Source organism: Apodemus sylvaticus, chromosome X, assembly GCF_947179515.1.
Source record: "Apodemus sylvaticus chromosome X, mApoSyl1.1, whole genome shotgun sequence".
Taxonomy (NCBI): Eukaryota; Metazoa; Chordata; class Mammalia; order Rodentia; family Muridae; genus Apodemus; species Apodemus sylvaticus.
The window spans coordinates 65766787-65789761 of NC_067495.1; the positions used below are offsets into that span (position 1 = coordinate 65766787).

The following is a 22975-nucleotide window of genomic DNA, read 5'->3' on the forward strand; positions in this document are numbered from 1 at the left end:
ATGCAAGAGTCTAGACAAAGCCATAGCAACAGTTCAGTTGTCTCCGTTGCCTTCCCCAGAATCAAACAAACTTCAGTGAAGTCACTGAAACAATTCTGAACTACAAACTTCAGGACTTTAAGTTCCTAGAAATACTATTTAATTGCTATCGATATGGAATTTGTACTATTAAGCTGGAGAAGAGGTCAGCCTAAACCAATTAGCAATTAAAACTAGTTTAGGAATCACTTCATGCAAAGAAGTTGAGTCATTATGACCAAATGTCTTCTAGTTACAAATAACAAAGAAAAATTGTTCAATGATTGATAAAAATACTCTTACCTGAATAAGCTATTTTGGTTTCACTTGCTTTATTAGCATATGAAAATATAAAAAGCAATACAAGGCTGGCAAGATGGTTCAGTGGGTAAAGGTGCTTGCCACCAACTGGAATTCAACCCCAGGGTCCCACATGGTGGAAGGAGAAAATCGACTCCTAAAGTTCTCTTGTGACTTCCCCACATGTGCCATGGCACTGGGAACACACACAGATGTAATTAGAAACTTTTTAAAGCAATACTTGCAGAAACCGTTCACTGGGGGTAGATGGGCTTTATCTATGTCCAGGGGTCTGTGAACAATGGCTGCTTCACACTCCCTCTGCCATGCTTCCCCCTTTTTGAAGAATGAACTAAAATCCCTCTGCAACCATAAGCCAGAGTAAACCTCTCCTTTAAGCTGTTTCTATCAGGTATTTTGTTAAGATGATGAGAAAGTCGCTAATAAAGATGATATGCAAATGAAAAATTGAAGGTGCTAATGATCAAACCCTGTACACACTAGGCAAGCACTCTACCACTAAGCTACAGACATCCTTCGAGCTATCAAATTAGTTTTAAATCATCCAGTTGATAACAGAAAAACAAACAAACGTGTGTAATAAGAATCATTTCCCCCCTCGTAGAGCTCTAAACTCAAATGTCTAGTTCCTACTTTACTTCTTTCAAGAACATGTTATTCAAACTTAGCATAGACCAAAAAAATGCTATATGTCTAATTCACTTTTTTACTCTTTAGCCTTGCCATTTTAGGAATTAATACCATATTCCACTAGTCGTTTAAGTTGCAGAACTAGTAGTCTCTCTTTGATTATTTACTGCCTGTATTTAATCTATCAATTCCTATTGTTTCTGCTTCAAAAATGTATTTTTACCAATTCCCAGTACCTGGGAAGCAAAGGCAGAAAGACTGCTGAATTTAAGACCATCCTGAACTATATAGTGAAACGTGAAGCAATGAAGAAAAAAAACTTGATTATATACTCAGAAACAGCTGCTTATAAGGAAGGTAGCTGGTTGCACTGGCATAACATTGTAGTAATCAAAGAAATTACAACTTATGGGAAGAAAACATATCAGACTTGTTTAAATAAACTTGATAAACAATAGTATGGTTACCAAAAAGTTAATTTATATAACAGATAGATAGATATAAAAGCTTACACTTTATCCCCAATTTCTTCTGCCATTCGAAGAATTTCAAAAAGAAGTACCATTTTTCCAGAGTGTTCTAAAACCTCAGCATCAGTATCTGTAACAAAATCTTTGTACCAATCTGGAGCTGGGCTACTTGGGTTAGAAGTGGAAGTAGTTTTACCTAAATAAAATAAATAGAGCATAAGTAAATATAATAATCAGCAAAAAGACCTGAATAACAGCAAACAAGCTCAAGTTAAGAAAGCTAAGAGACTGATGGCTACTTAGGACAGGGGAAGGGAAAAGACAGTGGATAAACACAGGACAAAGAGCTCTACACTGAGGGAAGGCATAGAATGGAGAGATGAAGGCTCAGCGAAATACAAGATGACAGACAGCAAGCAGAAGATTGATTCTGACAGAATGCAAAACAGACCCTACAAGCGGGGCTGAGGAGCTCAGAAAGAAACCATAAAGAGATTCAAATCCCTCAGACCTCAAAAAACTAAAACTCTGAAAATACACTGTAAGAGACATGAAGCAACAGAGACGGAGAGTTCAAGGAAGAAAATTTCTTCACTAGGCCACTAAATACAAAGTCTGACCTGAAAGTCACCCAATCACACTGAACTATTTTCTTATTATTTTAACAAAAAATTTTACCATAAAGTAAAATATACAAGAAATAACCTATTAGACAATGTAAACATAATGGGAATCAAAGTAAAAAAAAATGCTTAACAGGCCTCTACATTTTCTCACAATTGCCTTTCACTGAAAAGTATTTAAAATTTTAATGTTATAAAAAGAGTATAATGAACAGCTGTGCCTCTATATATCATGTTTATCAAAACTGTGAATTCTACTCGATACAGGTGAAGTCTAAAAGATGGCCCATTTTCACACATACATCCTCACTTCCAACTTCCTACCAGTTCTACCCATCACTTAACATCCCTTAAAATCTCTTACACATTCCTGTGTTCACTTTCTCCTGTGACCAATCAAGATTAACCAGGGTCCTCTGTGTAATTGTGGGTTTGTTGCTATCGATTGGAAGGTAGTGGGAATGGCAGACGGGGTAGTGGGAATACACAACTGAGACAGTCCCTCCCCTCCTCCAAATCTAATGACTGCTAATAGTTCAGAGGTATTTAGGAGCCTGTGATCCCTCTCCTACTTCCTTGACTGGCAGGAGGTTTTGCTCCTTGATAGCACTGGTGTGGTGCGCACTCAATGCATGTAAATATAGAAGTTAATAGTTTCAGTAGCAGTATCAAGTGTAGTGAATGATGTTTCATTTCCCTTCACCTTTTCCCAACTCTTGCATTGGTCCAGATCCCTTTTTTACCATTTTCTGTATTTTAGGCAGCCACAAGTCTCTCCATCTACCACTCTTCACTGTAAAAGAGGCCTGTCTAATTTTTCAGTAGCATTTCATCTTCAGTGTGGCTGAAATCTGTGAACATGACTGAGATGAATGCACATATGTGCAGGGCGATTCTACACTTACTATTGTAGCTTACGCAAAAGATCATTAACACAGAATTACTTCATTATTTTTTTGTTTTGTTTTTGAACAGGGTTTCATGTACCTCCAAGCTTTCCTTGAATTTACTATGTAGCTAAGGGTGGCTCTGAATTTCTGATCCTTCTGAATCCATCTGGGATTACAGCCATGTGCCACCATACCTGGCTTTTCAAGCCAGGTTAATAAAACAATTTTACCAACCAAATGCCAAAGCTGAAATATACAAGTTTCTTATACTATTCTCAGAGTAACTGGCAAGTTTTATTTCAGTTGGCTAAGTGTGTGGTTATGGGAGGAGACATATCATTTACTTACAAAATGTGCGCCCTTTAAGGGGATTCAGCTTTGAGAAAGTAATCTAAGAATCTGACAAAATACAAAAGGCTCAAAGCCTTGTATTCTGTCCCTGAAGAGGAAGACCAAAAAGAGCAACAACAACCAAAAACAAAGAAAAAAAAAAAACAAATCAATACAAAAACCTAAAAGATGCTAGCCTCAAGCAAGACTAGAATATTGCTAGGCTTCTCTATTCTACATATTCTTGAACTTGCTTTTTAGATTTAACAAGGTCCTCTTTGTGCCTTGTCCCTGGTGACTCCACTACTTCTGTAGAACTCACTGTACATTTGTATAAAAACTTGATGAACTATTATTTAGGCATGCCACATACTTATAAAACTTTGACTTGGGGCTGGAGAGATGGCTCAGTGGTTAAGAGCACTGACTGTTCTTCTGAAGGTCCTGAGTTCAAATCCCAGCAACCACATGGTGGCTCACAACCATCTGTAATGAGATCTGACCCTTCTTCTGGAGTGTCTGAAAACAGCTACAGTGTACTTACATATAATAAATAAATAAATAAATAAATAAATAAATAAATAAAATCTTAAATAAAACTTTGACTTTCCCTAAAAATCTTTTGTTTTTGTTTTTGTTTTTTTTTTTTTTTTTTGAGACAAGGTCTTACTCTGTAGCTTAGGCTGACCTCAAGCCAAGCCTAGATTCAAATGATGATTCTCCAACCTTATCATCATCCTGAGTGTTGGGATTACAGGCATATACTATTGCTTTTGGCACTATAGTATTTTATAGGATATTCTCTTCTCTTTGTAGACAAACTCTATTCTCATCTTATGATTCCTTTCATTTCAGAAAAGTTTGCCTCAAATTACTGGCCCTTACCTAGTCTGGGAACACAAGTGGTAAATAGTGTTTTTGTAAAACAGTAAAAAGTGGTAAATTGCTGACATGAAAATATTGCCTGGTAACCACAACTCATCACACATAGGCAATTTATGGAAAATAACAACAAACCCTCTTCGTGGGAATCTAGACTATAGTATCCAGCTCACAATAAAACCCTTGGGCAATGAATCTCTAACAAGCCACTAGACAATACTAGTATTGTCCACTAGACAATACTTTGTACATGTGTTAATTTGATTCTAGAGAAATGCATTCTAGAGGTCTCCACAGGTAGGGACTTTTAAAAGTTTCCTTTGAACTTTATTCCATGTGCCTTTTCTTTTTGTTGGCTCTGTGTTATAACCTTTGGCTATAATGAATCGTGGTCTTGAATATGACTATACCCTGGAACATCTGATTTTTTCCAGTCAAGTACTAGCTTAATATGATTAAGGGCCCTGGCACATAACATATTACAAATATTAACTAAACCTTTTATAATTAGTCACCTGGCAAACAGCCATTGCTTCTGGAGAATAGTGCACTAAAATAATTTAATATGGTTGGACAGTGGTGGTACATGCCTTTAATTGCAACACTCTGGAGGCAGAGGCAGGCAGATCTCTGAAATTGAGGCCAGCCTGGTCTACAGGAAGAGTTTCAGGACATCCTGAGAAACCCTGTCTTGAAAAACTGTAATATTAAGTGATAATTTCTATGCAAACATAATAAATTCCACTCTTTTGTACAAGGCTGGGGAATCAAATCCAGGAATCCTGAATGCTAACTATGTGGCCTGCTAATGACCTATGACTTTAGCCCTTCCATTCTAATTTTGATCCTACTAAGTATAATAACACCTTACAGTAAAATCGAAAATCCTTAGCAGTGTGTGATATTAAAATTTGTAAATAAATATTTATGCTGGTGTTTCTGATTTTATCATCCATATACATTAATTATTATAACTTCTGTCAGAATTCTGTGCTATATATGTTAACAGCAACTAATTGCATCCAACTATACTACTTTATATACATTGTGGACCCCACAAGAATCTTAGAAGACAAAATATAATATAATTAGAAAGCAATATACATGCCGGGCAGTGGTGGCACACACTTTTAATTCCAGCACTTGGGAGGCAGAGGCAGGCGGATTGAGGTTAGCCTGGTCTACAGAGTGAGTTCCAGGACAGCCTGAGCTAAACAGAGAGACCCTGTCTCAAGAAAAAAAAAAGGAAAGCAATGCACTCACTTCTTGATGTCTTCTATATTTAAATAAATGGGCTACTGCTGCATGTGGAATAGCATAAAGTGTACACTTTAAAGGGGGGAAAGCATAACATGTTTGCAAAACAACTATACATATAAAATAACAGAGGAAGGACGGGGAGAGAGACAGAAAATGTGTGTGTGGGGGAGTAAAGCAACAGCAGTGTGGTGCTGTTGATTGCAACATGGTTTTCACTAAAATTCATGTTAAGTTCTGATTCCCAAGAAATGATTAGGTTGTTATGGGAGATAATGGTGAACACCTACAAAACTCAGGGAACTAAGGCAGGAATGAATGTACAATGTGTGAGAATGCTTATGAGAAGCCCACTTGTGATTTGTCCTCTCATTTCCTACAAGGTGAAGAGCACAAGCCCCCCCCCCCACATATAGACACCCAAACATGGGCTAATCAGCGACTAGAATTCTGAGCTCAAGTAGAACTTTCTCCTTTATAGACTGTAACTGGTTGGAATAAGACAAACAGTAAACTCCTTCAATGTATTTTGTTTACTGTGCTAGGTTACAGTACCTACCATATAGTAAGCACTCAAATATCTTTGTTGAATAAAAAAAGATAGTGTATTTGTGCTAATAATATACATGCCTACATCAAATGCAAAAATTCAATCACGAAGTTTATATTCATATATGAAATGGAATACACTTAAAAATATGTCAGGAAGTTGAGGCCGAAGGATTACCAAATTTGAGGCTACAAGGTGATTTCTTGGCCTGTGCTACAAAGTACAACTTGTCTTGAAAAAATCCACCCACTCAACCAAAGGAAGGAAATGTAGCATATAGCCATTCATGGATGAAGTATCCTTCAAAAATACTACGAATAGATCAATATTGTATATATTATATAGCTATTCTTTACCATAACCATTGCTAATAAAATACAAAAGCATGATGCTATAAACCTAAACAACTTATTCAAACATGATGCTATTTAAAAACTATTACAAGAGAATTATACTGAGATTGGAGATAAGTGTGAGCTGTGGTTGCTGGGAACCTAACTCTGATCTTCTGAAAGAACAGCCAGGACTCTTAACCTTTATTGAGCCATTTCTCTAGTTCACAATATGATATTTTCTTGAATGGAGTGAATTTAAATCTAAAGAACAAAATCGAATTTTTAACGTCTATTCAATAGAATGTTTCTGACAAAATATGCATGTATGTAAATTTTAAAAATATATTCACATATAAATAACATCTACTTTACTTCACACAAACTTTAAAAAGCAAAAGCCCTAGATAAGCAGTCAAAGCTTGTCTTTTGGAAAACATGAAATTTTCCATCTGATTTCAAGCACACAACATACTATCATCAACACCTTGGCCAAGTGCTTTCCAAGCACGTCACAGTATCACCACTGAGGATACTATAGAGAGAAAGAAAATGGAAGCAGCTAGATATTTCTAGAAGTAATCCAATCCAGCTACACAACCCACTTGCAGTTCCTGACAAGAAGGGATGTTAACTAAATTTTAAAATTAATATTTTATTGCATAAGAATTTCATACATGTATCAATCTGCACCCTGCTGCCTCCCCTTCAACTCCTCCCCATTCCTCTGACTTGCATGTAATTCATTTACAACACTGATCAATTCTTTCTTTTTAGCCCTAAGAGAAAAAAAAGTCCAATAAAACTACTTCAATAATACTATCCCCAGGATCACACACATACAGGCAGAGACTGCAGAGCTGTCAGTAGGAAGGGAGGAAGAAGAGAGCACAGTAGGAGATAGCAGAAGCTTTTCATTGCTTTAACTCTATAACCACAGTTTTTGCTGTGTTGATGAAAATACTCTTTAATTCTACTTGGAAGATGAATGCTGACAAAGCTGCTTTAATGGATGGAGTAGCCGAAGAAAAGAAGAAAGAGGGGAATTTTGTAGTTTAAATGTCATGACTCCCCTGATTTGGAGAATCCAGGGTTTGTGGTTAGGCTGCCACCTGTCTACTCCACAGAGGTACTGAAAAGAGAAGCGTTCATAGAGGAGTCACTATGTTAGTCAGCTGCAGACCTGAGCTCAAGCAAGCTTATCTGATCACAAGATCACTCAGCTGCCACCCACATTGCTTTCCTCCTCACAGATGGTTAATTGTTTAGCTCTATAACTCCCCAATGCCAAATATTTAGAGCCATTTAGAAGTAAGATATTTGAAATATTCTGATATTTGGTCCCACCTTTAAAGCTCCTAAACAGTCAGCTCGTACTAAGAATATAGAATGGCAAAGCACTAACTCTTAAGTATATATAAGGGGAGAAAACCTGAAGCCACTGGACAGTAAACTTTTACTTTCATATAAAGGAGAGAAAAACAGAAAAATGAACTGTACATGTTACAGCACGTAATTATAGATTATGAAGAATTTGGAAAAAATCTAAATGATTAAAATCCATTCTGATGTATACAATTCACTACTGAAATGCTTCCGGTTTTCCTATGCTAAGTGGAAATCCTACAGAAGCCTTTAGATTAGACACACATTTTAGCATGAATTCCATTTCTAGCATTCATTTATAAAACTAGATTTAGCAACTTCACTTCAATATCACTTAAGAACTACACTTAAGAGCTATACACAAAGTCGGAATAGTTAGGTGCAGACATATACATTTAAATAAACTTTCCTTTTTCTTTCCTCCAAATTACCAGACAGAGCAAACTGACTTGCCCACAACTAAACATTAATGAGTTGCTCTAACTCTGCATTCTCTTAATACTTAAGCAAAGAAATTCCTTTGCTAGGATAACAGGACAAAACAAACACGGACAATCTACTATGTTCTCAGCCAATGTTCCACAACAAACGTTTCAGCACACTCACTTTCATCTAGCTTCAGAGAAACTGAAGGGTTGTTTCCTGTGTCATCCACATTTCCTTCTCCACCTCCTCGAGATCTAGAATTCCAGACTTTGATGACTTCAACATCGTTGTCACTGCCACTTCCGCTAGAGCTGCTGTCCTTCCTTCCCTTCTTCCCCTTTGTTTTCTTCTTTCTAAAATGAAAAGAGAGACAAAGAGAGACAGATACAGAGAGACAGAGACAGATACAGACACACACACACACACACACACACACACACAGAGAGAGAGACAGAGAGAGAGAGAGAGAGAGAGAGAGAGAGAGAGAGAGAGAGAGAGAGCTTTGTGTTAGGAAAGCATATTAAGCCAATTATCAGGAGACCACCCACAAGTACAGGCTTTAACTATCCCAGCATAGGTAACAAAAGTAGTCAATTTACTTTGCATACTCATCTGAGCTTAAACTCATAGAGGTTTCATCAGAATCTGAAGCTATAAATTCATCCATGCTATCTTCATCAAAATAACCCTAAAAAAAGAAGACATGTTTTAGTAGCCCAGTTCAACATATATCAGAAAGTCAAATATTTCATTTCACTTCAGTGATATAAAATCAATGTGGACTAAGAAACCATAGAAGATTGAAAGAAACAATGGCGATTTAACAGGATTATAATAAAACAGGAGGTATTAGATGGGATAAAGAAAATGTGAAAATAAAGCATTGCAAACTAAGTTTATTGTATTGTAGCAAAGTAAATCTCTTGGCTGTGATAAGTTACTATGACTGTATGTGATATTAATATTCGGAGAAACTGAATTCTAAAGTATGAATGAACTCCTTGGGTCATTTTTTCTATAACCATAAAATTACATCAAACTAAATGAATACTTAGACAAGTTCTCAGGCAAGGCTGGCCTCCCACTGCTAGATGCCTCAGCCTTCCAAATGCTGAGATTGCACATTTGTGTCAACACCCCCAGCAAGGCTTTTGTTTGGGAAGCCATGTGGACTGCCGAAGAACTTCCTATGGTAGCCAAGGATGACTCTGAAATTCATATCCTACTTCTACACCCCAAGTGCTAGGATTATAGATGCATGCCACCTTGCCTCATTTGGATATCAAACAAAGTGTTATCACACATGCTAGACACTATACCTATTGAGTTGCATCCCTAGCCCAAGTTTTAAATTTTTACATTATTTTCAGTGTGTGTGCTCAAGTCACTGGAAATCAAAATTAAAGGTCTTGTGCTTATTACGCAAGCATTCACTAATGTGAGACATATGCTATCACCGCCTTGAAAAGGGGGCTCAATTCAAGAACATCTAGAAATAAAGATATAGGCCCCTTGGGTTCAAATCCCAACACATAAACAAACACTTAATGATCCTATAAACATAATGAATTCAAGATACAGAAATAAGCTAGGCATGGTGGCATATACCTATAATGCCAACACTCAGAAAGGAAAAGGAAGGCGAAGTCCAAAAGCTAGAGGTTAGCAAGGACAACACAGCAAGTTTCAAGCCATGCAGGGATGTAGAATAAGTACCCATCTCAATGACAATTAAAATACATATAAATGAACTAAAAATAAAACAAGTTGAATTAATGAAATAAAAAGTTGTTTCCGGTATAAAGAGTATAAAAACATTTAAAGAATTTGAGGTACTTGATTTACCTTATTTTCTTTGCTAATGTAGTCCAGTTGCAAACACCAAGGATGAGTCCAAATTCTACTTAACATCTGGAAATCTTGGAAGAGCTTTGCACCTGCCTTTCCTCTTCCACCTTCAGTGCTATTGCCTACACCTGACCAAAAGAAACTATAGCTGAAGACACAAGAAATCTCCATTTCCACCATGGTGATTCTGTATTCTATTATCTATGACACACATCCTTTGCTTTTTTTTTTTTTTTGGGGGGGGGGGGGATTTGGTTTTTTCGAGACAGGGTTTCTCTGTATAGCCCTGGTTTTCCTGGAACTCACTCTGTAGACCAGGCTGGCCTCGAACTCAGAAATCCGCCTGCCTCTGCCTCCCAGAGTATTGGGATTACAGGCGCGTGCGCCACCACCACCTGGCTGACACACATCCTTTTCAATGTCTGGAAGGGCTTATAAAATCTTATTTCTTACTATTAATATTTTGAAACATGTGAAGTAAATAAGATTGTAGGGGAAACCCACTTTACAAAAATGATTAGAATATTAAAGAACAAAGATGTAATAAAAAATATCTATGACTTGTTTCTTTAGACAGAACTAAGTTGCCTTCACCTCCTGATACCCTCCCCCCCGCCCACTTCCACCACCAGGTGCTGAGAATACAAGTATGTACTGCCACACTCAGCAATATATACATTTTTGAGAAGTGATGGATTAAGCAATAAAATGCAGCAAGTATACTTGAAGATCTCAGTAACATATATAAAATATTTTCTTATTTTCTTCACAACAAAGTCTTAATTATTAATACACCTATAATCTGTTGCCTATCCCATACTGGGAAGGACACTGTCATTTTAAGTAAAGGTCACAAAACTAGATATTTTTTCCTTAGATTTTTGAAATCTTATAAATTGTATCCGTAGTCCCTTCATCTAAGAGGAATAAAGCCTTGCTCCATACATTAAAACTTGTAGCAATTCTTTCCAAATAAGATGATTCATAAGGTCTTTCAAAAATTATGATTTTGATGTACAAAGTGTACATGAAGGAAGTAGAAGAGAATATGCCAGCTACATAGATAATGATTTCTCTGCTATGGAAGTAAAATGAAAAGTCCTGAAATCCATAAAAATATAAAATGACTGCCAGAAGCAGGGAGGTAGAGAAAACAAAGAGATGGAAGGAAACAGGTACAGATTTTTTTCACTCATGTAGGATAAATACTTTACAGACATAATAATGAGCATAAGTGCTACAGTTAGAAATCTGTTGCATATTATTAAACACTGAATGCATTTTACATACTTTTACCTACACAAAACATACAAGGATAGGTCCACTTGATCAGCTATATTAATTATTCTGCTATGTAGCTATACACATCAAATTATATTACACATGTTAAATAGATAAAAATATAAATACTTCATGTCATTTTATCCTTAATCTGAGCTTAATGAGGCTTGTCGTATTCTCTAATTCTGTGTGTGTGGAATATGGGCGATGTCATGTGTGCACTTGAAAGTGTATTCCTGAGATGCTGGACAGTGTTCAATAGGGTGTCTTAAGTCCAGTAGTTTATAATGTTGTTCAAGTTATTTAAGCCCACTAAAAATCCACCTAGCTGTTCTGGACATCATTAGATCCTTTTGTGTTTCTCAAGCATTATTAGCTGAAGAAGAAAAAAATGAAAAGCATTAAAAATGGGAAAACTTAGCCTGGCGGTGGTGTCTCACACCTGTAGTCCCAGCACTCTGGGAGGCAGAGGCAGGGGGATTTCTGAGTTCGAGGCCAGCCTGGTCTACAGAGTGAGTTCCAGGACAGCCAGGGCTACACAGAGAAACCCCGTCTCAGAAAAAAAAAAAAAAAAAAAAAAAAAAAAAGGAAAACTTGGGGCCAATGGCTGAAAAAGACACCTGATACTGAGCGTGACAATCTAAATGTGATGCCAGGGACACACATATGGTAGAAGAGAACTGAATCTTGCAGACTGTTCTAACCTCCACATGTGTGCTGTGGTCTACATGTGTACACATACACATACGGAATAAATAAATGAGAAATCAAAGTCAGATATGGGGGTGCATCCCAGCACTTCAGAAGCAAGAGGATCATAAAGACAGCTCTGGCTAGATGGTATATTTGAGGCCATCTTATCTTAGGCTTTATGACACTTTGTCTCAAGAAACTAATGAACACTCCCCAAACAAAAAAATCTCAGAGTACCTTATAGGGGCTGGTTCAATACTTAGTGTATTTCAAAATATATACTAATAAAATAGACCATTCTTAATATGAAAAACTGATTTTGTATCCTCTAATACTTCTTAAGATCTAATTAGCTGGAAGAAAACTTTTATGCACTAAACACTTAGAACTGCTTGAAAATGCAAGCCTAGGAGGCCTGCAGTAACCAGAGAGCAGCTGACATTGGGGGCCCACCTGCGGAGCCGAGCTCCACCTACTGGTCAGCTTCTCCACCTGGGGACAAATCAATGGGCCCAAGAGCCTACCACACCTCAGTCTGTCTGCATCACTGGAGGCCCCAAGTAGCCAAGGACACAGGAGGCTTGCCTCCCAGGAGCTTCACAGTAACAAGGGACACGGGAGGCCTGCTCTAACCAGAGACACAAGAGGCCAACCCTAACCAGAGACAACACTGCCTGCCACTAAGGAGGCTGGCTCTAATTAGACATACTTTGGTCAGTTAACACCAGAGATGAACAGTTGTTGAGAGGCAAGTGCAGGACCATGAACTACAGAACCCAATGGGATCCAGCACCACAAAAACCCAGTTCTCTCACCAAAGCAACCCCAACACTCCTGAAAAACAAAATAGTGACTTAAAATCCCATCTCATGAAGATGATAGAAGCCTTTAAGGAAGATATAAAGAACTCCCTTAAAGAAATATAGGAAAATATGGGTAAACAGGTGGAAGTACCAAAAGGGGAAATGCCTAAAACTCTTAAAGAAATATAGGAAAATACAATTAAGAAGGTAAAGGAACTTAAAACGATCCAAGAACTAAAAATGAAAATAGAAACAATAAAGAAATCAGAAAGGAAGGCAGCCCTGGAGATTGACAACTTAGGAAAGATAAGAAGCTAGAGATGCAAGCATCACCAACAGACTACAAGTGATAGAAGGGAGAATCTCAGACATAGAAGATACCATAGGAGACATTGATATGTCAAAGAAAATACAAAGTGTAAAAAGCTCCTAATGCAAAATATCCAGGAAATCCAGGACACAATAAGGAGACCAAACCTAAGGATTATAGGTATGGAAGAGAGCCAAGATTCCCAACTTAAAGGGTCAGTAAATATCAAAATCATAGAAGAAAACTTCCCTAACTTACAAAAAGAAATGGACATAAATATACAAGAAGCCTACAGAACTCCAAATAGACTGGACCAAAAAGCAAAATCCTCATCATATAATAATCAAACCACTAAATACACAGAAAAAAGGAAGAGTATTAAAAACAGTAAGGGAAAAAGATAAGTAACATATAAAGGCAGACCTATCAGAATTACACCAGACCTCTCAACAGAGACTCTAAAAGCTATAAGATCACGGACAGATGTCATCCAGACCCTAAGAGAACAAAAATGCCAGCCCAGGACATTATTCCCAGCAAAACTGTCAATTAACATAGATGGAGAAAACAAGGTATTCCATGACAAAACCAAATTTACACAGTATCTTTCTACTAATACAGCCCCTACAAAGGATGCTGAAACGAGATTTCCAATACAAGAAGGGTAACTACACCCAAGAAAACATAATAATCTAAACATTTCACAACAATTCACAGCATTCTAAACATTCACAGCAAAAGAAGAGAATAATACCACCTCCAGCAACAAAAATAGCAGGAACTAACAATCATCTGTCTTTAATATGTCTCAACACCAATGGACTCAACTCTCCAATAGAAAGACACAGGCTAAAGGACTGGATATTTAAACAGAATCCAGCGTATTGCTGCATACAAGATACACACCTCAGTGACAAACACAGACACTATCTCCAAGTAAAGGGCTGAAAAACAATTTTCCAAGCAAATGGTCCCAAGAAACAACACCCTTCACAACAGCAACAAATAGTATCAAACACCTTAGTCTAACTCTAGTAAGTGAAAGATCTGTATTACAAGATCTACAAATCCCTGAAAAAAGAAATTGAAGAAGGCCTCAGAAGATGTAAATATCTCCCATGCTCATGGATTGGTAGTAAACATAGTAAAATGGCCACCTTACCAAAAGCAATCTACAGATTCAACGCAATCCCCATCAAAATTGCAACATAATTCTTCACAGAGATAGAAATAACACCTCTCAACTTCATATGGAAAAACAAAAATACAGGATAGCAAAAACAATTCTCAACAATAAAAGAACTTCCGGGGAATCACCATCCCTGACCTCAAGCCATAGTGATAAAAACTGCATGGTATTGGTACAGAGACAGGTCAATCAATGGACTAGGATGAAAGACCCAGAAATGAATCCACACACCTATGAATACTTGATCATTGACAAAGAAGCCAAAAACATACAGTGGAAAAAAAAGAGAGCATCTTCAAGAAACAGTACTGGTCTAACTGGTGGTCTGTATGTAGAAGAATGAAAATAGATCCATATTTTTACCTCCTTGTACAAAGCTCAAGTCCAAGTGGATTGAAACCAGACACACTGAATCTAATAGAAGAGAAAGTGGGGGATAAGCCTCAAACTCACTGGCATAAGGGGTAGATTTTCATGAACAGAACACCAATGGCTCAGGCTCAAAGATCAAAAATTGTTTAATTGGACCTCAGGAAACTGAAAAGCTTGTGTATGGCAAAAGACACCTTTCGTAGGACAAATCAGTGACCTACAGACTGGGAAATCTTCACTAATTTATAGCTGACAGAATGCTAATATCCAAAACATATAAAGAACTCAAGAAGTTAACCATCAAAGAACCAAATAACCCAATTAAAAAAATGGGATATAGAGCTAAACATAGAATTCATAACAGAGGAATCTCAAATGGCCCAGAAGCACTTTTAAAAAATGTTGAAAGTCCTTAGTCATCAGGGAAATGCAAATCAAAACAACCCTGAGATTTCACCTCACACCAGTCAGAATAGCTAAGACTAAAAACTCAGGAGACAGAAGGTGCTGGCAAGGATGTGGAGAAAGAGTAACACTCCTCCACTGTTGGTGGGATTACAAGATGGTACAACCACTCTGGAAATCAGTTTGTTGGTTCCTTAGAAAATTGGACATAGTACTACCCGAGGACCCAGCTATACCACTCCTGGGCATATATCCAAAAGATGCGCCAACATTTAACAAGAACACATGGTCCACTATGTTCATAGCAGCCTTATTTATAATAGCCAGAAGCTGGAAAGAACCAGATGTCCCTCAATGGAGGAATGGATACAGAAAATATGGTATATTTACACAATGGAATACTACTCAGCTGTCAGAAACAATAACTTCATGAAATTCTCAGGCAAATGGACGGAACTAGAAAATATCATCCTGAGTGAGGAAACCCAATCATAAAAGAACACACATGGTATGCACTCACTCATAAGTGGATATTAGCCCAAAAATTGACTGTAAGATGTTTAACAAGTAGAAAGGCCCAAGTAAGGAAGTTTCATTTCCACTTAGATGGTGAAAGGAAATAATCAAGGGAGACAGAGGGAAGGAGGGACCTTGGTGGGTGTTGGGGAACAGGATCAGGTACTGGGGCGGGGGGGGGAGGGGAGACAGAATGGAATCCAGAGGTCCAAGAGAATAAATGGAGATAATAAGCAGCATGGGGGGTGGCAAGCTGTAGAAAGTACCTGAGACCTGGGAGGTGACAGACTCTAAGGACTCAATGGGGGTGACCTCAGCCAAAAGGGGAGAGGGCATCAAGCAGAGGGATGGGGTTACTAACCCAGTCAAAATTTCGCACCCAGAACTCTTCCTGTCCCCAGGGAGTTCCCACAGACTGAATCACCAACCAGGAGCATACTAGGGCAGTTCAAGGCCCCTGCCACATATATAACAGAGGTCTACCTGGTCAGGCCTTAGTGGAAGAAGATGTACTTAGACTTGAGGACCCAAGGAGGGGAAGACCTGGAGGGCGCACTCTCTTGTAGGTAAGGGAGAGTAGGAATGGGATGGGAACGACAGGGGGTGGCAACAACAGTAATATAAGTAAATAAAACTGGGGGAAAATGTGAGAAGATCAAATCAGCTAAAGCAACTGACTACATCTAAAGAAATTATACTGAAAATTTTAAAATCAAACCAGTAAAGAAATCATAAAGAATAAACAACAGGGCGACCCCAACGCAACCTCTGCCCCCGGGGGCTGGCATGAGCGGCCTCTTGGTGGCGCCGGGGAGCCACCGTCTGAGCGCAGGCCTGCAGCCTTGAACCCTGCAGGGCCTAGCAAGCGAACAGCCAAGTGTGCTGGGTCACAGCTTTCTTCCTCCACCAGATCTCAAGCTTACACCCCAGCCTTGGAAGCTGGGGAACTGCCTCAAATCCCCGACTTCGGATGACGTCTGTCTCCCTGTCTCAGTCGGACCCGGCAAGCTTTGGCGAGGGGACGGAGCCAGATCAGGAGCCGCGGCCACCACTGCCATATCAGCAACAAGTTCCGGTTTCCATCTATCATCCCACAGCTAGCAACTCAGCAGACTGAAGAGGAACAAATTAGAATAGCTCAAAGAATAGGCCTTAGATAGCATCTGCCTAAAGGAGTTTATGACCCTGGAAGAAATGGATCAGAAAAAAAAAAGATTCTGAGAGTGTGTGATCTGTCTGATGGACTTTGTCTATGGGGACCCGATTCAATCTCTGCCGTGCATGCACATCTATCACCTGGACTGTACAGATGACTGGTTGATGAGATCCTTCAGGTGCCCCTGCTGCATGGAGCCAATTGATGCAGCGCTGCTCTCATCCTATGAGACTAACTGAGCCAGGGTCTCCCGGCTGACTTCAAGGGAACCGTCAGTTTGGTGGTTTTGATCTTTTCTCACTGAGCCCAAAGAGCCAGGGATTAGGAATTAAGGTCATGCACAAAAGTTTCCTAAAAATTCCTGCATCGCTGCAGATGTTGAGGAAAGTATGTGATATTTTAGAAATTTAGGGGGAAAGTAGGATGGATGGTATTTTCATGTAAAGCCTTGACGCAGTGTTTATAATTGTTATTAGACCTGGTTCTTGCTCCACTACAAAGGAATTGTGTAAAGTGTTACAGCAACTGGACATGTTTAAACTGTGTGTGTTGAAGCTTAGGAAAGATAGTTGTTATTTTTCCTAAATGAAGTAAATTTCTTCTCCCATCCAAATTCTTTTCTGAAAAGTTACTGACATTTGGGTCAAGGTTTTATTAAAAGCTACATTTTATAACACTGGCACAAAAAAGTAGTTTTAAGCTTGTTTGCACAGTTCATTTTTTCCATTGGAAATGGAACTCATTGCCTTAGGTCTTTTTAAATAGTGTATTATTATCATTGGGGCTGGCTCGATGCTTGAAAACCAATTTATTTATAACCTGTTGTAAGTGCTATATTCTGTTTGCAGTTAGGAAATGCAGAATTCAAAGTGATCTCCTAGCTTGTAAGCAAACTGAGATGCACTATCCTCTTTCTATTAAAAATGAGTTGATGTGTCAGGAAACAAGGCTAGCAAAGTGGATTTGATATCACCTTCCTTGTGTGCCTTATCTTTTTATTTTGGTTGTTAATTTGGTGATAATTGAAAGTTGCTGAAATTCAAGTATTAATATTTCTGATTTATTGAGCTTTGACTATGCCACCATGCCTATGTAAAAATGAAGGTGGCACCATGATGAAACTTTAAGAAATAGTTTCTCAGCTGTGACAGTTTTGATTCTCTTTCCTGTGACCTCTTTCCCCATCGTCTGGAACCATAGCAAAAGGATATTGCATCTCTTGTTACTGTAGTGCTGAAGTTATTAAAGTTACAGAAACACATCTGGTCTGTTTCATAGAAAAGTATCTGTTAAGTCTTGCTAGGTGACTGACAGGAAAGGGAAATGTGTTATGTTTTGCACACCAATGCAGCAAGATTTATATAACCACATGACTTCATAGTTGTTGTCGCAAAGGAACTTCTCCATTACTTTTTCTTGCAATTAATGTAAGAATACACTCAATCTCTACACTTCTGAAGGATTAGAGGTAGAAGTGGTCTAGTAAATAGGTAATGTTTTAGCCGGCCGGTGGTGGCACACATCTGTAATCCCAGAACTCTGGGAGGCAGAGGCAGGCGGATTTTCTGAGTTCGAGGCCAGCCTGGTCTACAGAGTGAGTTCCAGGACAGCCAGGAATATACAGAGAAACCCTGTCTCGAAAAAACCAAATCCAAAAATCCGAAAAAAAAAAAAAGTAATGTTTTATCTATTAAAAAAAAAGAATAAAAAACAGTATAATGAATGGAATTTGTCAAAATAAGTCACTTAAAAGAGAACTGTGATGCATACCTGTAATTCCAGTACTCAAGAAGCAGAGAGAGCAAGAGACTCAGTCTGAGATACATGTATATGGTAGAACATTTACAAATTATGAGTATAAAACTCAAGCAGGGCAATGGTGGCACACACCTCTAATCCCTCTAAAGCACTCAGGAGGCAGAGGCAGAAGCAGAGGCAGGCAGATCTTCTGTGAATTTGAGGCAAGCGAGGTCTACAGAGTGATTTCCAGGTCAGCCAGGGCTAGAGAAACCCTGTCTTGAAAACAAACAAACAAACAAGGAGTATAAAATCCAGTGACTTCTACATCCTGACTTTCCATTTTTTACCTTTTTTGGGGTGAACAGGGGGAGAGGAAGGAGATGAAAAGGAGAGCCTGGAAAAGGGGGTAAGGAAGGTGGTTCGGGCTCTTTATTTTCAGACGAGACATTTACTAGGTTTTCTTAGTGTGTCCAGCCTGCCTCACCTCCCTTCCCCTCCGCATCTCCCTTTCCTCCTCCCAAAGCCCCACACCTGGTCTGATTACATAATGGGCTGGCCTTGAACTCTCAGAGATCTGCCTGCTACTGTGCCTAGCTAAGAATCTCTCTTAAGATGTCTGTATCTTAGAAAGCATCCAACTCACTCTGTAGCCGAAAATGGCTTTGAACTCCCAATAATGCTGCTTCCCCTCCTATGTACTGGGATTATATGTATGCACCACTGAGTCTGGCTGGCCGGCTACTGCTACTACTTCTTCTTTTAATCAATAAAAGTGTCCAGGTGGGCTGAAGGGTAACTTCTTAGCTATTACATACTAACCCTGTATGTATTCATCAATTGGGGTTGGTACCAGAAAATGTGACCAATGAGTGAGAAACCTAGCTCCAAAGTAGACTAGGTTTTATTATGTAACGCAGTAGAACATCATGTACAGCAGAGCAGGAACATATAGCACGTAGATGATGAAATGATACCAAGAATAATAAATGAACAGTACTTCACAGAAAATAACTTCACTAACATTTTAGGGTATTTTAAGCATTTCCCTGAGTCTTTTATTATAATATAGAAAAGATTTTTAGATGCTTTAAGTTTTTTAATAAATATTATTTATTTAATGTATGTAAGTACACTGCAGCTGTCTTCAGACACACCGGAAGAGGGCATCAGATCCCAATACAGATGGTCGTGAGCCACCATGTGGTTGCTGGGAATTGAACTCAGTCCTGACTCTGGAAGAGTAGTCAGTGCTCTTAACCGCTGAGCCATCTCTCCATCAGCCCTGGCCTTGTATTTCACCTTCAAACTATGAGAATTTGAGAATTATGAAACAATCTCTTGGATTTGATCTACATATCTTTCAAAACCAATGCAACTGAATATTATAAATCTACTCTGGGATTTTATGTTTCCTCTGTTGCACATGTTTCAGAAGAACTCCTTTTGTTTCTTTTGTCCAAGGCAGACTGTCTCTGTCTCTGCCTGTCCTGGAACTAACTCACTGTGTAGACTAGGCTAGTCTTGAATTCAGAGAGATGCCTGCCTCTGTCTAATGAGTGCTGGACCTAAAGGCCTGTACCACCATATTAGGCATAAACTTGCTCTTTTGCATTTTTTTTCAAATAATTTATTTTTTATTTTAGCCACATTGGTGTTCTGACTGCTTATATGTCTGTGAGGGTGTCAGATTCCCTGGGACTAAAATTACAAACAGTTGTAAGCTGCCAAGTGGGTGCTAAGAATTGAACCTGGATCCTCTGAAAGAACAGCAAGTACTCTTAACCACTGAACCATCTCTCCACCTCCCATAAATTACTCTTAAGAAATTAGAGGCTGATTTACATATGATACATAGAGATTTCTGAGGATTTTCTTGTGTATTTGGAGAGGAGGGTGCTAAAACATCAAGGTAAGGGCATTTCTATTACAAATTATTTCATTAGCCAGGGGGTGGTAACCCAGCCAGGGCTACACAAAGAAACTGTCTCAAAAAAAAAAAAATCAAAGCAAGCAAACAAAAAACATTATTGCTTTAAGTTTATCCCTTGGCCAGGCGGTGGTGCACACACCTATAATCCCAGCACTCTGGGAGGCAGAGGCAAGCGGATTTCTGAGTTCAAGGCCAGCCTAGTCTACAGAGTGAGTTCCAGGACAGCCAGGGCTACACAGAGAAACCCTGTCTCGGAAAAAAACAAATCCAAAAACAAACAAAAAAAAATGAAAAGTTTATCTCTTGAGTTTAGCATTGATAGCAATTTTAGTTATAAACATTGTAATTTTAAGCATATTTTGTTCAAATAGAAAACTAAAAAGAAAAAAAAGCAAACAACATAGAAAATTACTAAGACTATATTCGTCAGAAAAAGACCAAATTCATAGAGAAGATTAAAACAACGGAATGTAATTGTTACCTGTTAAGTGATCTAAGTAGTATTGGTAGAGCTTGCACTGAATAGCAGTCATTCTCACAGCTAACACATACTCATGTTTTGGAGGCAAGAACTTTGTTAATGCTGTGTAATCTTTCCTCTGCAATTAACAAGACAAAGAATATAAATCAATGATCTAAATAAGTAACCAGAATGAACAGAAGGAAGATCAATGGGATTTTAAACTTGAAAGAACATAGACAATATTTTCTTAAGGATAGTTTCCTTCTCGATTCATACCAGGGACCAGATATGATTATACTTAATATATTTCATATGACTAGATAATATGGTACATTGGTAAAAAAAAAAAAAAAAGATACTGCAAGATGACCATCAGGTTTTAAATTCAAGGGGTCATATGATCACTTCACAAAACGCAAGTTAAAAGTAGCACAGAGTCATTTGAAAAGCAATACTATCAAAAGCAACTTGGTTTTAACACAGGAAATCATAGCAATCAAAGGGTCATGTAGCCAAGTGTTGAAGTAAATGCCTGTGATCCTAACACTTGAGAGGCTGAGGCAGGAGCATCAAGGGTTCCAGACCAGCCTAGCCTATATAAAGAAAACCCGTCTCAACAGAGAAAAAAAAAAAGAAAAAGAAAAAGAAAAAAAAAACCCACAAAATTCAAATTCTAATGCAATCCGAGTTTTATGGTAAACAATAACTTCTGAAGCAATGTTTCAACCCTCTGAGAAAATAAGACATGTATAAAACACTAGTAAAACAATTTTATTAGAGGGACAGAAAAATATCCCACAAATACTAATAATTATTAAATACAAATAATGACTTAAAGAGGAAAACCACCTTACTGCTTGGGTAGTAATAGTACTACAGAAGAGAAGTGCTTAATAGTACATATAGCCAACATGATCAAACACAATTATTTTCTTCATTTTTTTTTCACGATTATCTTCTATGCTAGCACTATAGTCATACTAAAGGCTAGCCTTTTTTGTCGCTGTAGGCCATTTTTGTAACTATCTTTAGTGTCTTAAGATAGAATATAGATCTTGAAATCTCTGAACTGATAGCTCCATCTCTACATACTTATATCTGGACATTCACTGACAATCTTATTGTAAACAACATTATTAACCTGTTCAGTATATACCCCAAAGTAATAAAACTGGTATATGCATGAGTACATGCATGTGCCTGTGAAAGGATGTATGAACAATGTGTGAATGAATGTAGGGATGATGTGTATATGACAGCACCCATGTAGAGGACAGACAACTCTGGTGGAGTAGGTTTTTTCTTTCCAACTTCACATGGATTCCAGAAATTACACTTGGGTTGCCAGGCTTATGTAGCAAGGACCTTTACCCACTAAGCAATCTTGCCAGCCCCAAAAACTGTTCCTTAACAATTACTTTAAAAATAGTTCTTCTCTTAAGTCATACTAGCCTGTACTGCAGCTATTCAAACAGTGAGATTTGGAATACCATGTCAAGTATACATAACAATTTCTTAATCATAAATAACAGCTGTGCTTCTTTTCACAAGCCGCTGCTCTAAGAACCTGAATCAAATCATGAACACTGCAAAATATGAAGAAAACTATATAGACCAACTATGCTCTTAAATTGTAAAAGGTATTACAAATGTGGATAATTGGTGGATCTTTAAATCAATGCAAACAGCTATAATTATAATATTATAAAAAGAAAATGAAAGAAAGTAGCCCAAGCCTAAAGTGAAACACTGCTTTAGGTCACTGTGGAGCATCGCTGTACCTGAACACATCCGGCTAACATCTCATAGAGAATATGAGCACGTTTTTTCATCACTCTCACATCTACCATGGTAGAATCTGCACACTGTCCGTTTTGGATTGGATTTATAAATCTATTCCGGAATTCCTTGATGGATCCAAGCAAATTTTCCTTGATAAAGTTAACCATGCAATGATCTAAGACACAAAACATTAATTCATTAACAATGTTAATGATAATTATGATAGTAACTATCCAAAACTTTCCAAAATATTCCTAATGCCAAATGCTCATCTTATAGAAGTATTATCAGGAAGGGAAGTAGAAGGCAGTAAAGAAGCCAAGGGGGGAGGGTCTAAGCCTGGAATTAAAAGATATAAGAAACTGAAAGAGA

The 22975-nt window shown here is 38.1% G+C and overlaps 1 protein-coding gene and 1 pseudogene across 10 annotated transcripts in view; one reads left to right on the top strand and one right to left on the bottom strand.

The window, feature by feature from the left end:
* Atrx (ATRX chromatin remodeler) overlaps nt 1–22975 on the bottom strand; it is a 137527-nt gene that overhangs the window by 26641 nt on the left and 87911 nt on the right. For all 10 annotated transcript variants that reach the window (XM_052171710.1, XM_052171708.1, XM_052171703.1 and 7 more), the window contains 6 exons: nt 22603–22778; nt 20840–20957; nt 9961–10091; nt 8715–8803; nt 8296–8468; nt 1482–1635 (listed from right to left, as the gene is read on the bottom strand). In XM_052171710.1, the coding sequence (XP_052027670.1) occupies nt 1482–1635; nt 8296–8468; nt 8715–8803; nt 9961–10091; nt 20840–20957; nt 22603–22778 (841 nt within the window). The remainder of the gene's footprint in view (nt 1–1481; nt 1636–8295; nt 8469–8714; nt 8804–9960; nt 10092–20839; nt 20958–22602; nt 22779–22975) is intronic.
* Nucleotides 15623–16927, top strand: LOC127675438 (RING finger protein 11-like; annotated as a pseudogene).